The following is a 16,836-nucleotide window of genomic DNA, read 5'->3' on the forward strand; positions in this document are numbered from 1 at the left end:
GTTCACTCAGCTCCCACCTTCGAGCTCCCCTAACGGTCGATACTTTCCTGTCCTCCAGATAAACTGGCGACCCAATGCACATCCGTTATGGGTGCGCCCTATATCGATTTACCCATTCTCTACACGTGGTGACAATTTGTAAATTTCACTTCACCTGCCACGCAGTCTCCCTAATATAGAAGGAGAAAAGGTACGAGGATTAGGGACCTCTTTAGATTTTATGTTCGGAGAGCTGGTCTGCGGCCCACCCGGAAGTGGCAAAACAACGTACTGCGAGGGAAAACGGCAGTTTCTCAGCGTTTATGAACCCACACGACCCGTAGTACTGCTGAACCTGGACCCGGCCAATGAGGATATCTTTCCTTACCCTTGCGATGTCGATATACGTGAGGTTGTCTCGCATGTGCGTGTCATGGAAACGGAGGAACTTGGACCCAACGGTAGCTACTTGTTTTGTGCCGCTCTCATGGAGCGTCGCATCGACTGGATAATACAAAAGGTTGAGGAAGCCGTTGACCGCCGTTTGCGTGACGTGGTCATCACTGGTGGGGGCTCCGTTCACCCCCGCCCTCCATATCTGATTATCGACTGCCCTGGGCAAGTGGAGTTCTATTTAGGTTCTCCTGTTATGCATACACTTTTCCGTGCACTGCAGAAGCGACTTTGCTGTACTCTCTGCACTGTGCATCTCGTAGACGCCAGTGTTTCAACACGCGACATTTCTACTTACGTTTCAAGTTGCTTGCTTAGCATCACAACGATGATTGACCACGAACTGCCGCATATTAACGTGTTTAGCAAATGGGATACCCTCTCGGTAGAGGACTCCGAGGAAGGAGAGGCTTATCTTCGCGCCTCAAGCTTTATGGCAGAGGACTTCGACAGATTGTGGAAGAAGCAACTTCGGCAACGCCGTCGCAATCAGCGGCTTGCGAAGTTGTATCCCACTGGAGCGGAGAAGTTGGATGCTCGCGACGAACCGAGTGCGGCGGCGAGGGACGACATGGAGGTGGAGGCTATTGACCTGGAGAAGGACGGCGGTCACTTGTATCGCTACAGCAAGGCTGTAATGGAGGTTGTGGATGGTTATGGGTTAATTGGTTTTTTGCCGCTCGACGTTCAGTCACAGGATATGATGACGCGTCTAACGCAACAGATAGATGATTGCATCGGCAACTTTCTATGACGCGAAACTTCTCTATTCGTCTCCACCGGTGCCTGCGCGTATGCCGTGCTGTGCGGACAGTACCCTTGGTACAGCTTCTCAATGGCTATGCGGCGAGCGAGATATAACACATGCTCTAAGACTTTTTACGCGGAACGTCACCAATGTTGTTTTAGTGGATCGTTGCTGGGGATATTCGCCCTAAAAGCTGTACGAAAGCTTCCACTTCTCTAATCAACTGTGACATGCAAGGTTTCGTGGAAGGGAAGTTATCTGAAATTTTACTATGATCAGGTGCAGTCCCTCAGCACAAATGTAAATGGTGGTGATCTGATTCCACGCAGCTTCCGTAGTGGTTCAGAGAGCGGCCTCCCGCACGCCCGTTCGTGTTTACTTCATTACCCGGAAGGTTGGCCCTCAAACTATCGTGATAAAACCTTGAAGTTTTGGATAGCTGTCACAGGACGTGCAAGGCAGACACTATGTAATGGCGGCTGCGGTTTCCCCTTCACGGCCAGAAATGGGTCGTGTCACCGTGTCAACCCACGTGGTAGAATGAGTTTTCTTTTCTCTCTTTTTTTGTTCTTTGATCGTGGGGTTGTTGCCAAAATTTTGGTCAATCGGGTATGACGAGAAATCGTGTGTAACTCGCACGTGTCCGTATGCGCACAGATCGTAATGTATGTGGCAAGACCCCCTTCCCGTATGTGAGTGCCCCCTTTTCCTGGCTTCCACTTGAACTTCCTTCCTTATATTCTCCTATAATTTGACACAGTGTATTTGTCATCAAGATGGACGTGGTGTTGGAGGTCCTCCGTACGTCCAACAATAATGACGAGCGCAAAAAAGCCGATGCACAGCTGCGCCAGATGCAGGAAAGTGATCCGCAAGCTTTCCTCATGCTTACGTGGGATGGCATATCCTCCACTGCGGTAGATACGACTACACGTTTCTTTCTCGCATCGACGGTGGTTCAATTTGTTGAGCAGTCATGGCAACATAGTGTCCCTAAAGATCTACAAGTAGTCATGATAAACCGCTACCTGCATTTGCTTCTTTGTAGTGAGCCCCTACCATCGGTGACACTCGCGCGGAAGGTCGCACTGCTCTTGGGACTCATGCTTAAGCGGTGCAATGCACGCGGTGAGCCTGGGGCGTTGCCTCCACCATTAGAGCATGCGGGTAAAATGATTGGGGAATCGGTGGTGCATGCAGTGAACAACCTAAGCCCCACTTTAATAGGTTTGGCAACGCAATATCTTCTTGTACTCCACGTTGTGTTGAAGGAAATGGAAGGTAAACGAGTTGGTGGTGTTTTTCCGAGGTTGTGTGCTTCACTCGTACCAGTCATGTCCAGCGTCTTCGTGTCAAGTGCGACGTGGGATTATGTGACGTGCTATATGCCACTATTGTACATGATGAAGTGTGTATTGCGTGTGTTTGGCTCTGGTGTGTTTGATGCTGGGTTCTATCCACACCTCTTGGACATTACCTGGCGATTGGCGCACTCCGTTTCCGTCACCGGACAACCCACGGAACGTGTGGAACGAGGACAGCGACTGATGGAGTACGCAATAAAAGTACAGTTGAAGATGTTGAGTGTCTTCCCGAGCAAGATGGATGGTCTTCCTCCTGCATTTTTTATTTCCCAAGGGAACGGTGACATGGAAGATAGGTCACTACTTGCACTGTTGGTCGCCATCATCGAAAGTCCGATTGGAACGGTGGTGACGGAGAAGCTTGTTTGCCGTGCTCTACTGACCTTTAAGGCTCTCTTAACGGTGGAGGATTCACAGCCGTTCGTAGCGAATTGCGTAATTGCACTGGCCAACGCACCACAGCTCCTGAGTCGCGTAATCGATCGTATTACCTATTTTCTTGCAGATGCAACAGGTGATGCAGTTCTTCGCGCGTGGGACTTGAGTCCGGAGCATCACGCTGCTGAGTTAGAAAGGTTGATAGATGATACAGAACACGTATCGTCATGTGCGGAGGAGCTGTTGCTAGCTCTCACAGGTTCCACACACTGCTCCGAAAGCAGTTTACGCTTAACATGGGAGGTTGCAAATACCTTGCTCGACAGAGGTGGTGTGGAAGAAGTGACGGCAGCGCTCCATGTTATTGGTATTTGTTGTTACACCATGGCTGACGGGCCGTACTCTGCCAGCTTCATGAACTTTCTGGCGGCGAAACTCCTCCCTATAATAACCGCTGCTGCAACTAGCACAGTTGGTGACCAAATTTATCCCTCCCCATTCGTGCTTCGGCGAGTGGTGTGGGTTGTTGGGATGTGGTGTGAATCCGTAAAGGGCTCTGTGGCTCGGAGTGAGGTGCACAGAGCCCTTACTTCACTACTCAGAGCCCCCACCCATGTGGTTTTGCAACTTTGTGCACTGCAGGCAATCGGGCATTTTATTTTGGATTTGAATTTCAGCATTGAGGATGTCCCAGCTGAATGCGTACAAGGCACACTGTGTGCCATTCAAAACCTTCTGCCGCAGTTAAGTGCCCCTGCCACAATCGAACAACTAGCAGGTCTTGTTCAGGGTTTGATAGCTCGAAAACTTCTTCATGTTGGTAGTGGGGAACTATTGTTGGACATGATGCTCCCTGCCGTGTACAGGGCGATAAGTGGCGCGCAACGCACCCCTGACGGGGAAGCCGATCACAGCGGCGGGAACGACGACGGGGATGAGGAAAGCGATGACGATGTGTCTTTGCAGGGTCGTTGTATAGGTTTACTTTTGGAATGTGTTCATAGTTGCGTAACTATTGCCGCACCGGAACTTGAAGAACGTGTGTGGTCACTATTCAGAGCAATTGTTCTTCCCTGCACTGAACCTGGGAGCCGCTTGGCTCTATGGGCCGATGAACAGGCATGGGAACTGCTGCTGTCCATGTGCTGCGCTGCACGGTCGTGGTTACCGGAAACGAACGATGCTCTGCTTTTCTGTTTGGATAATATGACTCGTGAGATATCCTCACGGCACATTGTGGTCCGTTGCGTATATTCGATTCTGTTGTTATGTCCAGAACCAGCGAAGCACATCAGTGTCGCGTTGGTGGATCACGCTATGGCAGAGCTCACACAAACTTGCAGCAGTGATGTTGCTAGCGCGTACTTTGCTCTCCTGGCGGTGATGCTGCGGCGTGGGGAGGTGACGTTGCGTTGCCACTTGCTGAGTTTAGCCCTCCACAAGTTTCTCAGCATCAAGTCTGTGCACTCCGAGTCCTTCAGTGAACAACTAGCACTCCTTCTCGCATGGGGTTTCTTGACTTATGGTGATTGTGAAAATTGGGAAGTTATACTTCTCGACACGGTGGCAAAGGTCCTTTTACACCACCCGAATGCAAATTCTTTCGTGGAATGGATTGTATTACTTTTTGACGTCTCCCCGGGCCCATTCGTGACAGAACAACTTGTGCGTCTGTTGCAACACTCACTCAGTGCACAACACACGGTACTCCTCCAGCTCATCGGGGAAGATGATAGGGCTATGGCACGGAAAGTAGTTGAAGGGACTCTACTGCCTCCATCATCCATGCAGGAGCGAGGTGCGGATACGGATGAGGCTGGAGAGTTGGTGCGTGATCCGACCGAAATGTTGATGGAATTATTCGGTGACACAGCATTGATCGGTGCTTCGCCGCACGTCATTCGCTTGTGCAGATTGTTTGACGTATGCACGATTTCTTAGTTGTATCGAACGTGGACGCGCAAGTAAACTCTACAGCACAAAGGATGCGAAAGAAAGATACTACCCGGTAATAGCTAACGGTCTTTAACCTCTTATATCCCTCATGCGTGTTTGCCGAGCCATTATTGTGGTGCGAGGTGCAATGTGACCTGTTGTGGGTGCGGGAAGTAACACGTACTTGCGCATGAACACGAAATAGTCAAGTTCAAATAACAAACACATTTACCGTTACTATGAAATCATACTTTCCTGTTTAATCTTTCTTTGCTTTTTCTTTTTCCACGTTGTAGACACACCCACCACAGTTTCTTTTCTTTTCTTTTCGTTTTTTGCTTTTTACACTTTCTTATAGATTCTCCTGTTTCCTTTTCGAGCAGTAAGTGCCTTAAAAGAAAAAATTGAGTAAACAACCGCATTTATATTGGATTTAAAAACAAAAAAAAATGATGCGCCGCCTTGCCATTCAGTCTTCTGTTCGCCGCACCACCGCGGCCATAACACCAATTGCGGTACCCATGAAGGTCGCCAGTCCGATGTGTAGTGCTGCTACTCGTCAGGCTTCAACAGTGGCCATATCCGTGCAGGGCCTGCACTACGTTGGGACAGGTCTTGCCGCAATTGCCCTCGCCGGTGTGGGTCTTGGCATCGGAACAATTTTCGGTAACCTGTTGGTTGCTTGTGCTCGGCAGCCCAACTTGACGAAGATGCTTTTCAACTATGCCATTCTTGGATTCGCACTCACGGAAGCTATTGGTCTATTCGCCCTCATGCTTGCGTTCTTGATGCTCTTCTCGTAAAAGAGTTATACAGCCTCTCTGATTTTTGAGGAATGTAGAGAAGGGTGGATGATTAATACCTGTAAGGTTAAGGTTAGGGTGTGGGCTCTGATGTTTGTGCTTCTTATTCGCACCTCCAAAGACGCGATTTTCTTGTTTTTGTTTGTTTATGTGCGTGTGTGTGGTTGTGTGGATCCTACCAAATGCTTTAAGTGTGGGGATGGGGCCCCACGCCCACAGACACACATGCTCGACGTAAGGAGGCCGTGGGGCGGACGCTCATAAACATCTTTTTAATATTATTAGGGGAGTATTAGTACCATTTGAGATGGCGGCATACGCTGTGAGGAGGTCTTGGTAGCGGCTGTGCACGGGTGTTTTCACCCTGTTGGGGTAAGGGAGGTGTGTGTTTGTATCTTGACTCATTTCTGGTAGTATTGGAAGAAGGAGATAACCGAACGCATTTTTGTTTCTCTTTTTCCTCTCATCCTCATTTGTGGTGACATCAACGGAAGAAGAGAAACATTTTTGTAATCGCCACAGAAGCGGCTGTTTTTGTGAGTTGCATGAATTATTACTTGTCGCCGTATATGCATGCGCAGCCGTATGTTTTTGAGTGCTTACCCCCTTTTTTACGTTCGATACAATCCTCTTCTTCCCTTCACTATTCAACATATATATATTTTAAAATTTCCTTCTTTCCTTCTTACGTAACTTACAAAGCCTCTTCAGCGAGGGTACACCTTTGTGCTCTCATTCTTACTGTTGTGCGACACTCGTCAGAATTGTTATCAAGAGGGAAGAATACAGACGAGGGAAGGAACACCATTCCCTCTTTCGCGGCAAGTTTCGGTCGGAGTGATTACTCCGCAAGTTGTGGAAGTGAGCGTCCCCATTCTGGGACTTGCAGTGGTGCCACATTGTTCTTTCTCGTTCTGGAAAGTTATCCAGGAAGAAATACAACCATAGTAATAACAGTTCATCATAGTATCACACAACGACGCCGTTACCATGGTTGTAAATGAGGCTCCGTGGTTGACGCGTTGGATAGAGGCATTGTTAGTCGTTGCTGTCTTTTTAATTTGCTGCACTGCCGACATGCTCAAGTGTAATAATGGATTCACCTACAAATGCTCGGATAATGGTTATAGAACATGCAGGCGCGAACCCCAAAGTTCGTTCTGCGACGATTTGGTGCTCCCTACAACAGTTATGAGAGAACTGAGGCGCTGTAGTTGTGAGGACCGTAAGTTCGCTGAATTACTGCTTCACGTCGTCGAAGTTGGTGCTCCCATTGCTGCTGGTGGGTCTGGAGGGGAAAATATCGAGCGCATTCCACTAGCCCCGCTTTTGTCAAATGCTCTGAGGGGTTCCATTGGCGATAAGATCGTGGGCAACAGAAGTAGTGGTATTTTTAGGGTGCCTGTGCTTGAGGCTCTTCGAAAGGAAATTGGACTGACTGTTGACAATTCCACTCCGTGCTTGAATAGTGAGAGCACCTTCAAGGTTTTTCACAGCCATGATAGCGTGCTGGTTCCTGGCTCTGTGAACTTGCTGGAGGAAGTTAAGGCTGCCATACCCTTTGATGACGGCGGTAAAAGTATGCCAGGAATACGGAGCGCACTGGAGGAACTCCTCAAGCGACGTCAGCAGCCCAACGAACCTGGGGCGAGTTCTTGTATGTTCGCCCACCTTATCTTCATTGTCGTCGGTACTCCTGGAAGAGGTGGAGTGTGGAGTAATAATGAAAGTGACACGCGACATGCTGCGCTACAGCTGATGGAAGTGCAAGCGCACATCCGACGGACCATTAGCCGATTTTTGCGTGGGAAGAGGAGATACACTGGCATGTTGGGGACTGTGTGGTATGTGGGTGTTCCAGTTGGGTTTCCAGTTCATAACAACAGTGCCACTGATGGAAGAGCTGCAGAAAATGGGCGGACAAGGTCATGTGACGTTGGTGATGGACTGCCACGCTGCACCATGAACTGCACGGCTCATACGCGGCGGTTAACTTTGTATAAAAGTGTGAATGGAGAGTTAGAAAGAATGGTGGGCTCCCATGGAAGGCGCCTTAGTGCCCGGACGATTATTCTTCCGTACAATGATTACTTCAGCACTATAGGTAATTTACCAGGGGAATCTCAATGGGTGGACTGCTTTACGCTGTCCAGTGGTGGTGTGGCGGAGATGGCTCGGCTTCTTGTGGAGGGACTGTGATCGCGTAAGCGTAACTTTCGGTATGTTGCGCTCGATTCGTTCATACACCAAATGGTTGTGTGTGCAAGGTGTGTGTGTGGGGAAGGTTGCATTTTATCAGCACGCGGCTGCAGCGGAGGAGCTATTGAGGAGAATCAGTGGTGCTCTGCCTCTTTGTTGTCTATTGTATTCCCTCCCCCTTCTTTCGTTGATGACCGCATTTTATCTCTCACTCCTTTTATGAAGTTACAATGAATGGAGGTCAATCCCTTTTCTTCGTGATTATTACTATTTTTTTTCTTTTTGTATCGTGTAAATTTCCCTCTGGCTGGTCCCTGATTGTTAGCGTCGAAGTGGGTCACCGGTTTTTTCTTGCGGGGATTCTCACTGCACGGTCACGGACGTGCAACTCCGGTGCTCGTGGTTTTGCGAGAGCACTTTACCTGACGCACGTTGACCTAACCGTATCCAACGCTCAGTTTCATGTCCTTCTTCCGCTTCTTGTGTTTTGATGGTGGTTTCTATTTCGTCTTCAACTATCTTGTGACCTCCCTTTTGTGATTTTATTGGCAGGCGTCCTTCCCATCCACCTTTTCTTTGTTGTTGTCACGGCGTTATATGAAGTGCTGGTTTGATGAGACCGTGTGCGCCTGGCGTGGCGTTGCAGTTAGTGGTGGCAGATCCGTGGCAGCGCTGCGCAAGGCGTAGGACGAGTACCAGTGCCAGCACTAACACTTGTAAATCATTTACGAGCAGGATACCGTTCAAGCTGCGGTCCGATCAAGTGAATGAGTCTAATATTCCCTCAGCTCGGGAGGTTTCAGAAATGATTGCAACACACGAGGAGTTGCAAGAACAGTTACCTTCCGCAAAGTTTTTGGAGTCACGGTACATCAAGCGACCGTTGCACACCGAGAGTTGCGGAAGTTGCCCTGCCACTGTGTGCGGGCCGCCTCTGTGGCCGGATTGCGATACACCGGAGGAAATTATGGATGAGGAACGTTACGGCGGCCCTGAGGCAATGGACCGAGTGCCGGCTCCATCAGCCGAGCACATGTTGCTTGCCTGGCGTGCGCTGATGTGGGGGACACTATATGCCTTTGTTGGTGTTACTCTCGTTGTAGCGGTGGCGATATACGTCAGCGGTGTGAACGGCATTTCGAGTGTTCTCCAGCATCTGCGTAGTCGCTCAGAGCGGGAGTTACATCGACTGTCAGCTGAAGGTCAGGAGGTACATCATTTTGTGCTTGACTTGACAAACCCGGTGGCGTTCGGCCGGCAGCTACAGGAGGCGTGGCAATTGGTGCAAGACATTGCGAATAAGCAGGAGGAGGGTGAAGAGAGTATAGCGAAGGAGATCAAAGAGGAGCTGTAAAGGCGAAGGTAGTTGCGGAGGGGAGGGAAACATTGCGCAACCTCCTCATTTCTTCGGGCAATGCGGCAGCATTGCGAGAGTTTGTGACAGGTGAAATTGCGCCTTACATTCATCTGGGCGCGTGACTGGACGTGACACAGATAATTCCAAGGGGCAAACATTCGGAGGAACACGTTGTGTGGGTGACGGGTGAAACGAGGCACTGGTTCTCATTTAATTTTTTTCGTTTTGTGTTGGAGAATTTGCTCACTTTCGTACCTCTCGTTTCCTATCATTGCTCTTGGTTTATCCGTTCTTGGGAAAGGTGGCACTTGTTTATCACACTTTTTTTTTCTTAAAGAGCGGGTTACGGGTTTCCACGAAAAGAAAGGAAGGGACGGTTTGAGAGCGGGCGCACAGACGACTGATGGCCACCTCCCTTTCGGATGTGAATCACATAATTCTTGTGTTGAGTGGCAAAGGCGGCGTCGGGAAATCTACGGTGGCGTGTCAACTCGCCCTTGCTCTGGCTAATGTACATGGGAAGAAGGTTGGACTGCTGGATGTTGACATTTGTGGTCCTAGTGTTCCAACGATATGTGGTGTTACTGGAAAGGATGTGTATCGCGGGGACGCGGGATGGGAGCCCGTTTCGCTGTTCCACGAACAGCACGAGGCAGACACTGCGGCGTCTGCGACGGGTAACGTCAAAATAATGTCCATAGCATTTTTGCTACCGAGCGAGAATGACGCCGTTGTTTGGCGCGGTCCGAAGAAGGATGCGATGATCCGTCAATTCGTCACTGACGTGCACTGGGGCGCACTCGATTACCTCATTATTGACACCCCACCAGGGACTAGCGATGAACATCTCACGTTGTGCGAGGTGTTGAAACCCTTCAATACGGCAGGAGCTGTGATCGTCACAACACCTCAGGATGTGGCAACTGACGATGTGAAGAAGGAGCTTTCTCTTTGTCACAAGTTGGAGCTGAGATGCCTTGGGGTTGTGGAAAACATGTCAGGGTTCGTGTGCCCCCATTGCGCCCATTGTACCGACATTTTTTCCAAAGGCGGTGGGAAGAAACTTGCAGAGATGTATGAAGTGGAATTCCTTGGCGCAATACCAATCGATCCAACACTTTCCCTAGCGGAAGACAAGGGCCAGTGCTTTGTAACGACCGCGACAGATGCTAACTCCCCCACGGTGCGCAAAACTGTCGCCGCGGTGACTGGTGTTATCGATGCCATACTGAAGCAGGTGGAGAAATCAGCGCAACTGCAACAACGTCATTAAGGGTTGTGGTGGTGGGGAGAGTGCAGAAGGCTGCTGTGAATGAAGGGATATCGGATATGAGTATTAAGAGAGGTTTGTAAAGCGGAGTCTGCTGCAAGGATGGGCGTTGTGTTGTTTCCTTATTTTTACCCAGCAAGCGCATCGTTAACTTTCTTTCTTCACTCAACCACACGTGTGTGCATACGGTCAAAGTGGTAGCCTGGATTTGTACCCTATTGTGGCTTTCCCTCCTTGGATTGAATAACTCGGCTGGGTCATGATAAGGCGTTTGCTTCCTATGGGAGGTGGGGGTTAGTTACCCTTCTCGAAGAACGTATGCATCATTACCACTACTTTATCGAGTTTTAGGCGTGGGGACTGTCACGTTGTTGCTTCCTGCTGCTGCTTCGCCTCGCTAGTTTACGTCCGTGCTCTCAATTATATCTTTAATTTTCATCGGCACTTTGCCTTCGGGTTAAACACTCTTTTGATGGACTCTGTGCCTCCTCAATTTGCGGTGGAGATAAGTACTGTATATACGGAAGAATCTGTAGTGCAGTGGTGGAAATGTCTAAGCGTAAGAATTTTAACACGCGGAGGGCGTGTTTGCGCAAAGCCCCTAGGGACCATACACATATTGGACTTTGTGTGATGTACTGCGGCACGGCGTTCCGAGGACTGCAGTTGCAGGCGCACGCACCGACTCACCATACGGTTGAGGGTGTTTTGATTCAAGCGTTGAAAGATGCCGGTATCGTCGATGGCGTACAGCGGGGTCGTGTGAGCGGGGAAGAGCATCATTTTGCTCGTTCGTGCCGTACGGATCGCGGTGTGCATGCCGTGAGGAATCTCGTTTGCTTGTTTGTGCCGAACAGCAAACTTGAAGCTGCCGGTGGTTGTGACAGACTCCCACAGCTTCTAAACGCACATCTCCCCTCAACTGTGCGTGTGGAACGCGTGACAACCGTTATGGGTGATTTCATCCCCCGTTTCTGTTGCGTTAGCCGTATATACCGTTATATGATCCCGGTGTATGCCCTTTTGTCACCCTGTAGTTCATGGAATGAATTTTACGCAGAGTTCCCACAGGCTGTCGAGACGCTGCGGTGCCGCGCTCAAGGGGGCTCTTTCATCGACCTCTGCCCAAATGAAGAGGATAAACTACTTGCTGCATTGAGAGACGTTGTGTCTCGGGGGAATGGGTTGCTCGCTCATCATGTGGTGGGGACCCACCGTTTTCACAACTTTTCGGCATCCCCAGGGGAGCGATATGGTCACGGATGGAACAGGAAGGTGGTTATGCCCAATGACAATACCTCAGTGCGTACCGTTATGCGATGCGAAATAGCACCGCGCCTGTTTCTGTTCCCGCAGGAAACCATCGGACCGACCCGGTCAGAATATGCAAAATCGCTGAAGATATTCGAAGGTGATACCGCTGCGGAAGGGGAAAGGGTGGTAGCAGTGTCTGAGAGGACCTTCCCCGAGACGGCGCTTCTGCCGTACCTTCTGTTTCAGATTGAGGGCAGGTCATTCCTGTTCAACATGATACGAAAGATTGTTGGTCTCATCATCGCTGTACTGCGTGGTGCGAGGGAGTCGCTCATGCAAGAAACCCTGTCTGCTGAGCGGCACGCGTTGTGTCCGCTGGCACCCGGCTCGTTTTTGTACCTTTTTCACTCTTTCTACACTTCGTATGACAACAGAGTCCGCCGCAGTGGGAGTACGCGGTTCTGTCCGCTGGAAGATGAGTGGACTGGAGAAGTCGGAGAAGCTGCTTCCGCTTTTGCGGTAACGAGCATTGCGGCAGATGTTATTGACCTCGACATGAACCGTGTTCCTGCCCTCGGTACGCTTCTTAGTGCGATAGACGCACAACGACGTGTGACTCGCCCCTGTTGGGAGGAAGAAGATGCTCACCTTACCTCAATGAAAGAATTTCACCCAGCTGTTGTAGAGCCCCATCCTTCATGCTCAGAAATGACCACCTTTCTGCGGTCGTTACGCGTGCATAACTGGGGGTTGTCGCAAGTAAAACAACCTGTCCAGTGCGGGAAAAACAAACCCCTCGACACGGATAATGGAAAGGAAAGCATCACTGGCTGCGAAGGGGTGAAACAACAGCGCGCTTCTGGTGATGGTTGTGTGGTAGATGAAGGGCAAGTACGGAAGAGAGCGCGCAAGGAGGAGTGCATGTGTGAAGGTTGTGATGGCACACCCTTCAGCCGGGAAACCCACACGTTAGGGGAGGAGGAGGTTGATGACGGTTGGCTCTACGTGGCGTCAACGCTGGAGGAGGAGCAACGTCTGCGGCATGAGCATCACAAACGGGTGCGCCGCTCACGAGCGTGGGATGGTACCGCGCACGGCGGTGGTGTGGAAGTTGCTTTTCATAGTGATGGTGATGGCGGCGGAAGCGAGTGACGTCGGATGCACCTCGTGTGCGGTGTTCGTCCTTCGGAGTTTCGTATGATAGCGGGTAACTAACATCTTTCAGTTAACGGTGTCGTTTGGTAGTGGGGGCGCATGTGCCTTTCACGGTAAGTTAATTCTAGTTCCGTTCATATGCACTAGTGCATTTGATTTGTCAAAAGTGTAGGTTGCCCTTGCAGATATTCTCTGATTTCCAATATTGTCTGAATCCTTCCTCTGATTGCTAGGGTTACCTTAGCAATTGTGGTGGTGTTGGTGCTATTAGTGATGGGTGGGGATGACCAAATATTTCGTTCCAACGTGTCGCATAATTACTACAGTGAGGCACTGCAGGCGCAGCGGAAACCCCTAAATTGTCCCACGTGCAAACGTGTCGGCCGTTTCGCCGGCACACTCAATGAGATTTACCGCCGCATCCCCCGCACGCAGTGGGAGTCACTAATCCTATGCCATGTGTGTGGTGAGAACGTGCTGCGGCGGGAAGACGCGGTAACACGGCAACGCGTATGGTATTGTGAGTCTTGTGAGATCTGTTTGTGCACGAAGTGCCAGCGTTAGCGGGAAGAGTCGAGATGCCTTGAGGTGTTCATTCATCAATGAAAGCTATTGGTTCAGTTGTGTTTCTCCCTTATTAATTTTTCGGTACGTATGCACCATTTACTATTTGTGTGTGAGGGTAAAAAGGAGGGTGTGCAGGTGCTCTTTGCGCGCCGCGTACTGGTTATCGACGTTGACAGTTCTCCCTTTCATTAAATATTGCTGTCGTCCACATAACGTTGGAGGTGCGTGTGTCTGTGTTGTACACTGGACTCGTGGGAGAGGGACTGTCAACGACTATTTGTGTAAGGAGTAGTTGATCATGTACCACCTTAGCCAGTGAAACTCAAATACATAAACAAATAGAGATGTCTCCGCTGGCAATAGCTTACTAGAGACCATAAAGGGTTAGAAGGAAAAAAAACCAATATAGTAGTGACATTATGGAGACTCACAACACCGAGCCACTAGGGGACTTCGCAAAGATACGTTCTCGCTGCCACAGGTATCTCCTTGCGGTCGCCACACACCTTTCTCCCATTGAGAAATACGTAGTCGCACCTGGAAGTTACAAGAACCTTGGTCTCATTGCGATAAACTGTGGTGTGCAAACCGGTTCAGGCCCCTTTTATCTACGGCAGCAACTGATCGCCCACACCGCTCTCTCCGACGCATCAATAGAACTCTTCTACAGCTCAAAATTTCCCTTCACTCTTATTTGTGGTGATACTTCATTTGGCGACGGACTAAAACCCCTCAAGACGCGGCTAATCGAAGTGGCAACCACTAACGGCGGGCCTACAGCCTACGTGTATGCCATCCCTGTACCTCATGAGATGTTGTGGAAGGGTGGGTTGCTTCCCAGCAGTGGGATGTCACTCCTGTATTTGCTTTGTTGTAAGGGTGATGCCGTGCTTCACACCCTCAGGCGTGTATTTCAGCCACCCACAATAGGTGTGGGGAGGGTTTGCGATGACCCGTTGCAACCTAGTATAACTGGTTTGCTGAGCATGGAGGAAGTGGGTAGTGGCACTTCCTTCACCAGTGACACTGCGCACACTAGTTACTTTTACAAAGGCGCTAAGGTTCGTTGTGTTGAATGCGTGGCGGTTAGTGAAATACCGGGACTGTATATTGTATCTGATTTCATTACACACTCGGAACACAATGCAATTTGGAATGAGTTGAATGGAGACGCCGCTTCTCATTTTGAAGTGGAGCACCTTGCACGTCGTGATGTGGCGCACTTTAATAGGCGGTTCTATTATGGCATTAACCGTGTGGGCGCGGAGGGTGTGCAAGTAAATTCTAGGCCAGCATTTTATGACTGGATGGCGCAGCGACTATGCAACACAGACTCGGAAGTGAAGATTCATAATTACCCAATGAAGCAGCATCCAGAGTATTTTGATCAGTTGACCGTAAATTACTACAACTACGATGATCCGAAATCTAAGTTGGTTCCGGGGATCGCTCGTCACGTGGACAGCCACGATGCCTTCGGAGATTACATAGCAATTGTTTCTCTAGGCTCACACACGGTGATTGAGTTTAGCCGCTACAACAGGCCTCCAGATGTCTTTGCTCCACTTGGGGTACTGGTGAAACCATGCAGTCTGCTGTTGCTAACTGGCGAGGCACGGTACTGCTGGACGCATTGCATCGTAGAAAAAAGGGAAGATGTGTTAAATGACCAGTTGCCTCCGCTGCAGCGCGGTAACAGGTTAAGCCTAACGTGGCGCTGCGGACGCGACACTCCTCACGCGCGTGAGTCTTGTCTGTGTCCCAGCTTATGTGATGGTACTTAAGCTAACAATACGTGACACGACGAGATGGCTGAGGGATGCGCTTGTGTTTCTTCATACTTTTCAGTGCTCTTTATCACTGACATTCCTCTCTGCGTTTGTTGGTCGTGTTGCACATGGGGCCGTTGTCTGATAGCGGTGGGTATGTACTGTGGGGGTGTCCTTTTTTTTTTGACACTTCGTTTTTTTTTTAAATCCTTTGAACGTTTTTTTTTTCTTCTAGCACTGGCGATTGGTGATAGCGATCGACGCGTAGATTCGTGTAAGCAGTACTCCTGTTGGTTGTGTTGGCACCCTTATGCTCTTCACTCACGCGCACTAGTTCATATGTTCTCAGTCTGACAGGCGCTTGTGCGCACAGAACATATATATAAACAAGGGACAAGGTACCGCCTACATGTAATGCACGAGAAAGGATATGCCGATGTGGATGTGTCTCCATCAGACAAGGGGGAATCTGCGGACTGTAAAGTCGCTGTGGTCTCCTTGGCAGAAAAAATAGCTTCCAAAGCATGGTTGTTTGCTGGATGCTTTGTTGTACTCGCGATGGCGACTTCTTTTCTCTGGGAGATTAGCGACAGTGACCAAACCATTGGATATCACCTTTTTGTGTCCCCAAAGTTTGTGACTGATGGAACCACATTCTACGGCACAACAGCGGAGGGGAAACTCGTTCGCGTACGCCTGCGTTCGGTGGAGGTGCCAACTTTGAGACAGCCGTATGGTCGAGAGGCCAGAGATCATTTGAAGAGTATACTTTTGCTCTCAGTGGGTCAGTCTACCGGAGTATCATGTTTTGTTGCTTCAGTAGATGACGTGGGAGGCGTTATTGCAGAAGTGTTTTTTAACAATGTACGAGCTTTTGCATCATGTGGCAGGGAGATAGACTCTTGTGCTGCGTCATCGTTGCCATCTTATTTCACCCCCTTGTCCGGTGGGTTTACTGCTGATTCCATTGTCAACGTAGGTGACGAAATGGTTCGCAGCGGCTGGGCTTGGGTAATAGATAACGGCTGGACTCGAAATACAAAACTACAAGCTGCTATGGATGAGGCAAAGGTAGCGAAGCGGGGTTTGTGGGGAGGAAACGTCAGTAAATTTCCGTACCGCCGTTCACCGCATTCACGGAAGATCGGAAAGAAACTTACGGAGCAGAGGCAGCCCATTAGTCGTCGCAGGTTGTTTGCTAGCAGATAGTGAATGGGAGTAACTTTTGTTGTTGTTGTGGTTGGGCAATTCGGACTGCAACAGTTTCTTGGTTCCCGCTTGTGGCACCGAAGTGTTTCATTTGCATATTGCTGTTGGGCAACAGTAACTCACGTTGCGTAATCAGATTTTTTTTTGTGGAGTCATTGTTGGGCCGGCCCTTTTTCTTCTGTCTTACGTCTCCTTTTTGGCTACGCTATGCCATACTAAGTTCCCGTTCTGGTGTGGTTCATCACCTTTTTAGTCGGGATGTTCTCGTGCACTGAAGGGCGCTGCTAGTGCTCACCATTCATTACCCTCCCCTTTCCTTTTTCATATAGCGCGAGAAGTATCTTTCTCCTTCCGTTTTGGATTTTTGGTTCCCCCTCCCTTTTGATACTCGGCATT

General features: G+C 49.7%; 10 protein-coding genes across 10 annotated transcripts, besides 2 other annotated features; all 10 read left to right on the forward strand.

Moving 5' to 3' along the window:
• Positions 1-16,836: part of a sequence feature (sequence corresponds to BAC RPCI93-27M11) that runs on past both edges of the window.
• Tb927.7.1450 (hypothetical protein, conserved) lies at positions 221-1,186 on the forward strand (the record flags this gene model as incomplete). The annotated part of the gene is made up of 1 exon (XM_840676.1): positions 221-1,186. One exon carries the CDS (start codon positions 221-223, stop codon positions 1,184-1,186), a length of 966 nt encoding a protein of 321 aa, XP_845769.1.
• On the forward strand, positions 1,957-4,863 carry Tb927.7.1460 (hypothetical protein, conserved; the record flags this gene model as incomplete). The annotated part of the gene is made up of 1 exon (XM_840677.1): positions 1,957-4,863. One exon carries the CDS (start codon positions 1,957-1,959, stop codon positions 4,861-4,863), a length of 2,907 nt encoding a protein of 968 aa, XP_845770.1.
• Positions 5,169-5,200: a microsatellite.
• Tb927.7.1470 (ATPase subunit 9, putative) lies at positions 5,307-5,660 on the forward strand (the record flags this gene model as incomplete). Its single annotated transcript, XM_840678.1, has 1 exon — positions 5,307-5,660. One exon carries the CDS (start codon positions 5,307-5,309, stop codon positions 5,658-5,660), a length of 354 nt encoding a protein of 117 aa, XP_845771.1.
• Positions 6,651-7,859, forward strand: Tb927.7.1480 (hypothetical protein, conserved; the record flags this gene model as incomplete). The annotated part of the gene is made up of 1 exon (XM_840679.1): positions 6,651-7,859. The coding sequence occupies one exon, from the start codon at positions 6,651-6,653 to the stop codon at positions 7,857-7,859; it is 1,209 nt and encodes a 402-aa protein (XP_845772.1).
• On the forward strand, positions 8,473-9,213 carry Tb927.7.1490 (hypothetical protein, conserved; the record flags this gene model as incomplete). The annotated part of the gene is made up of 1 exon (XM_840680.1): positions 8,473-9,213. One exon carries the CDS (start codon positions 8,473-8,475, stop codon positions 9,211-9,213), a length of 741 nt encoding a protein of 246 aa, XP_845773.1.
• Tb927.7.1500 (nucleotide binding protein, putative) lies at positions 9,620-10,489 on the forward strand (the record flags this gene model as incomplete). Its single annotated transcript, XM_840681.1, has 1 exon — positions 9,620-10,489. The coding sequence occupies one exon, from the start codon at positions 9,620-9,622 to the stop codon at positions 10,487-10,489; it is 870 nt and encodes a 289-aa protein (XP_845774.1).
• Positions 11,036-12,892, forward strand: Tb927.7.1510 (pseudouridylate synthase I, putative; the record flags this gene model as incomplete). The annotated part of the gene is made up of 1 exon (XM_840682.1): positions 11,036-12,892. The coding sequence occupies one exon, from the start codon at positions 11,036-11,038 to the stop codon at positions 12,890-12,892; it is 1,857 nt and encodes a 618-aa protein (XP_845775.1).
• Tb927.7.1520 (hypothetical protein, conserved) lies at positions 13,169-13,459 on the forward strand (the record flags this gene model as incomplete). Its single annotated transcript, XM_840683.1, has 1 exon — positions 13,169-13,459. The coding sequence occupies one exon, from the start codon at positions 13,169-13,171 to the stop codon at positions 13,457-13,459; it is 291 nt and encodes a 96-aa protein (XP_845776.1).
• Positions 13,882-15,246, forward strand: Tb927.7.1530 (hypothetical protein, conserved; the record flags this gene model as incomplete). The annotated part of the gene is made up of 1 exon (XM_840684.1): positions 13,882-15,246. The coding sequence occupies one exon, from the start codon at positions 13,882-13,884 to the stop codon at positions 15,244-15,246; it is 1,365 nt and encodes a 454-aa protein (XP_845777.1).
• On the forward strand, positions 15,646-16,440 carry Tb927.7.1540 (hypothetical protein, conserved; the record flags this gene model as incomplete). Its single annotated transcript, XM_840685.1, has 1 exon — positions 15,646-16,440. The coding sequence occupies one exon, from the start codon at positions 15,646-15,648 to the stop codon at positions 16,438-16,440; it is 795 nt and encodes a 264-aa protein (XP_845778.1).

Source organism: Trypanosoma brucei, chromosome 7 (assembly GCF_000002445.2).
Source record: "Trypanosoma brucei brucei TREU927 chromosome 7, complete sequence".
Lineage (NCBI taxonomy): Eukaryota > Euglenozoa > Kinetoplastea > Trypanosomatida > Trypanosomatidae > Trypanosoma > Trypanosoma brucei.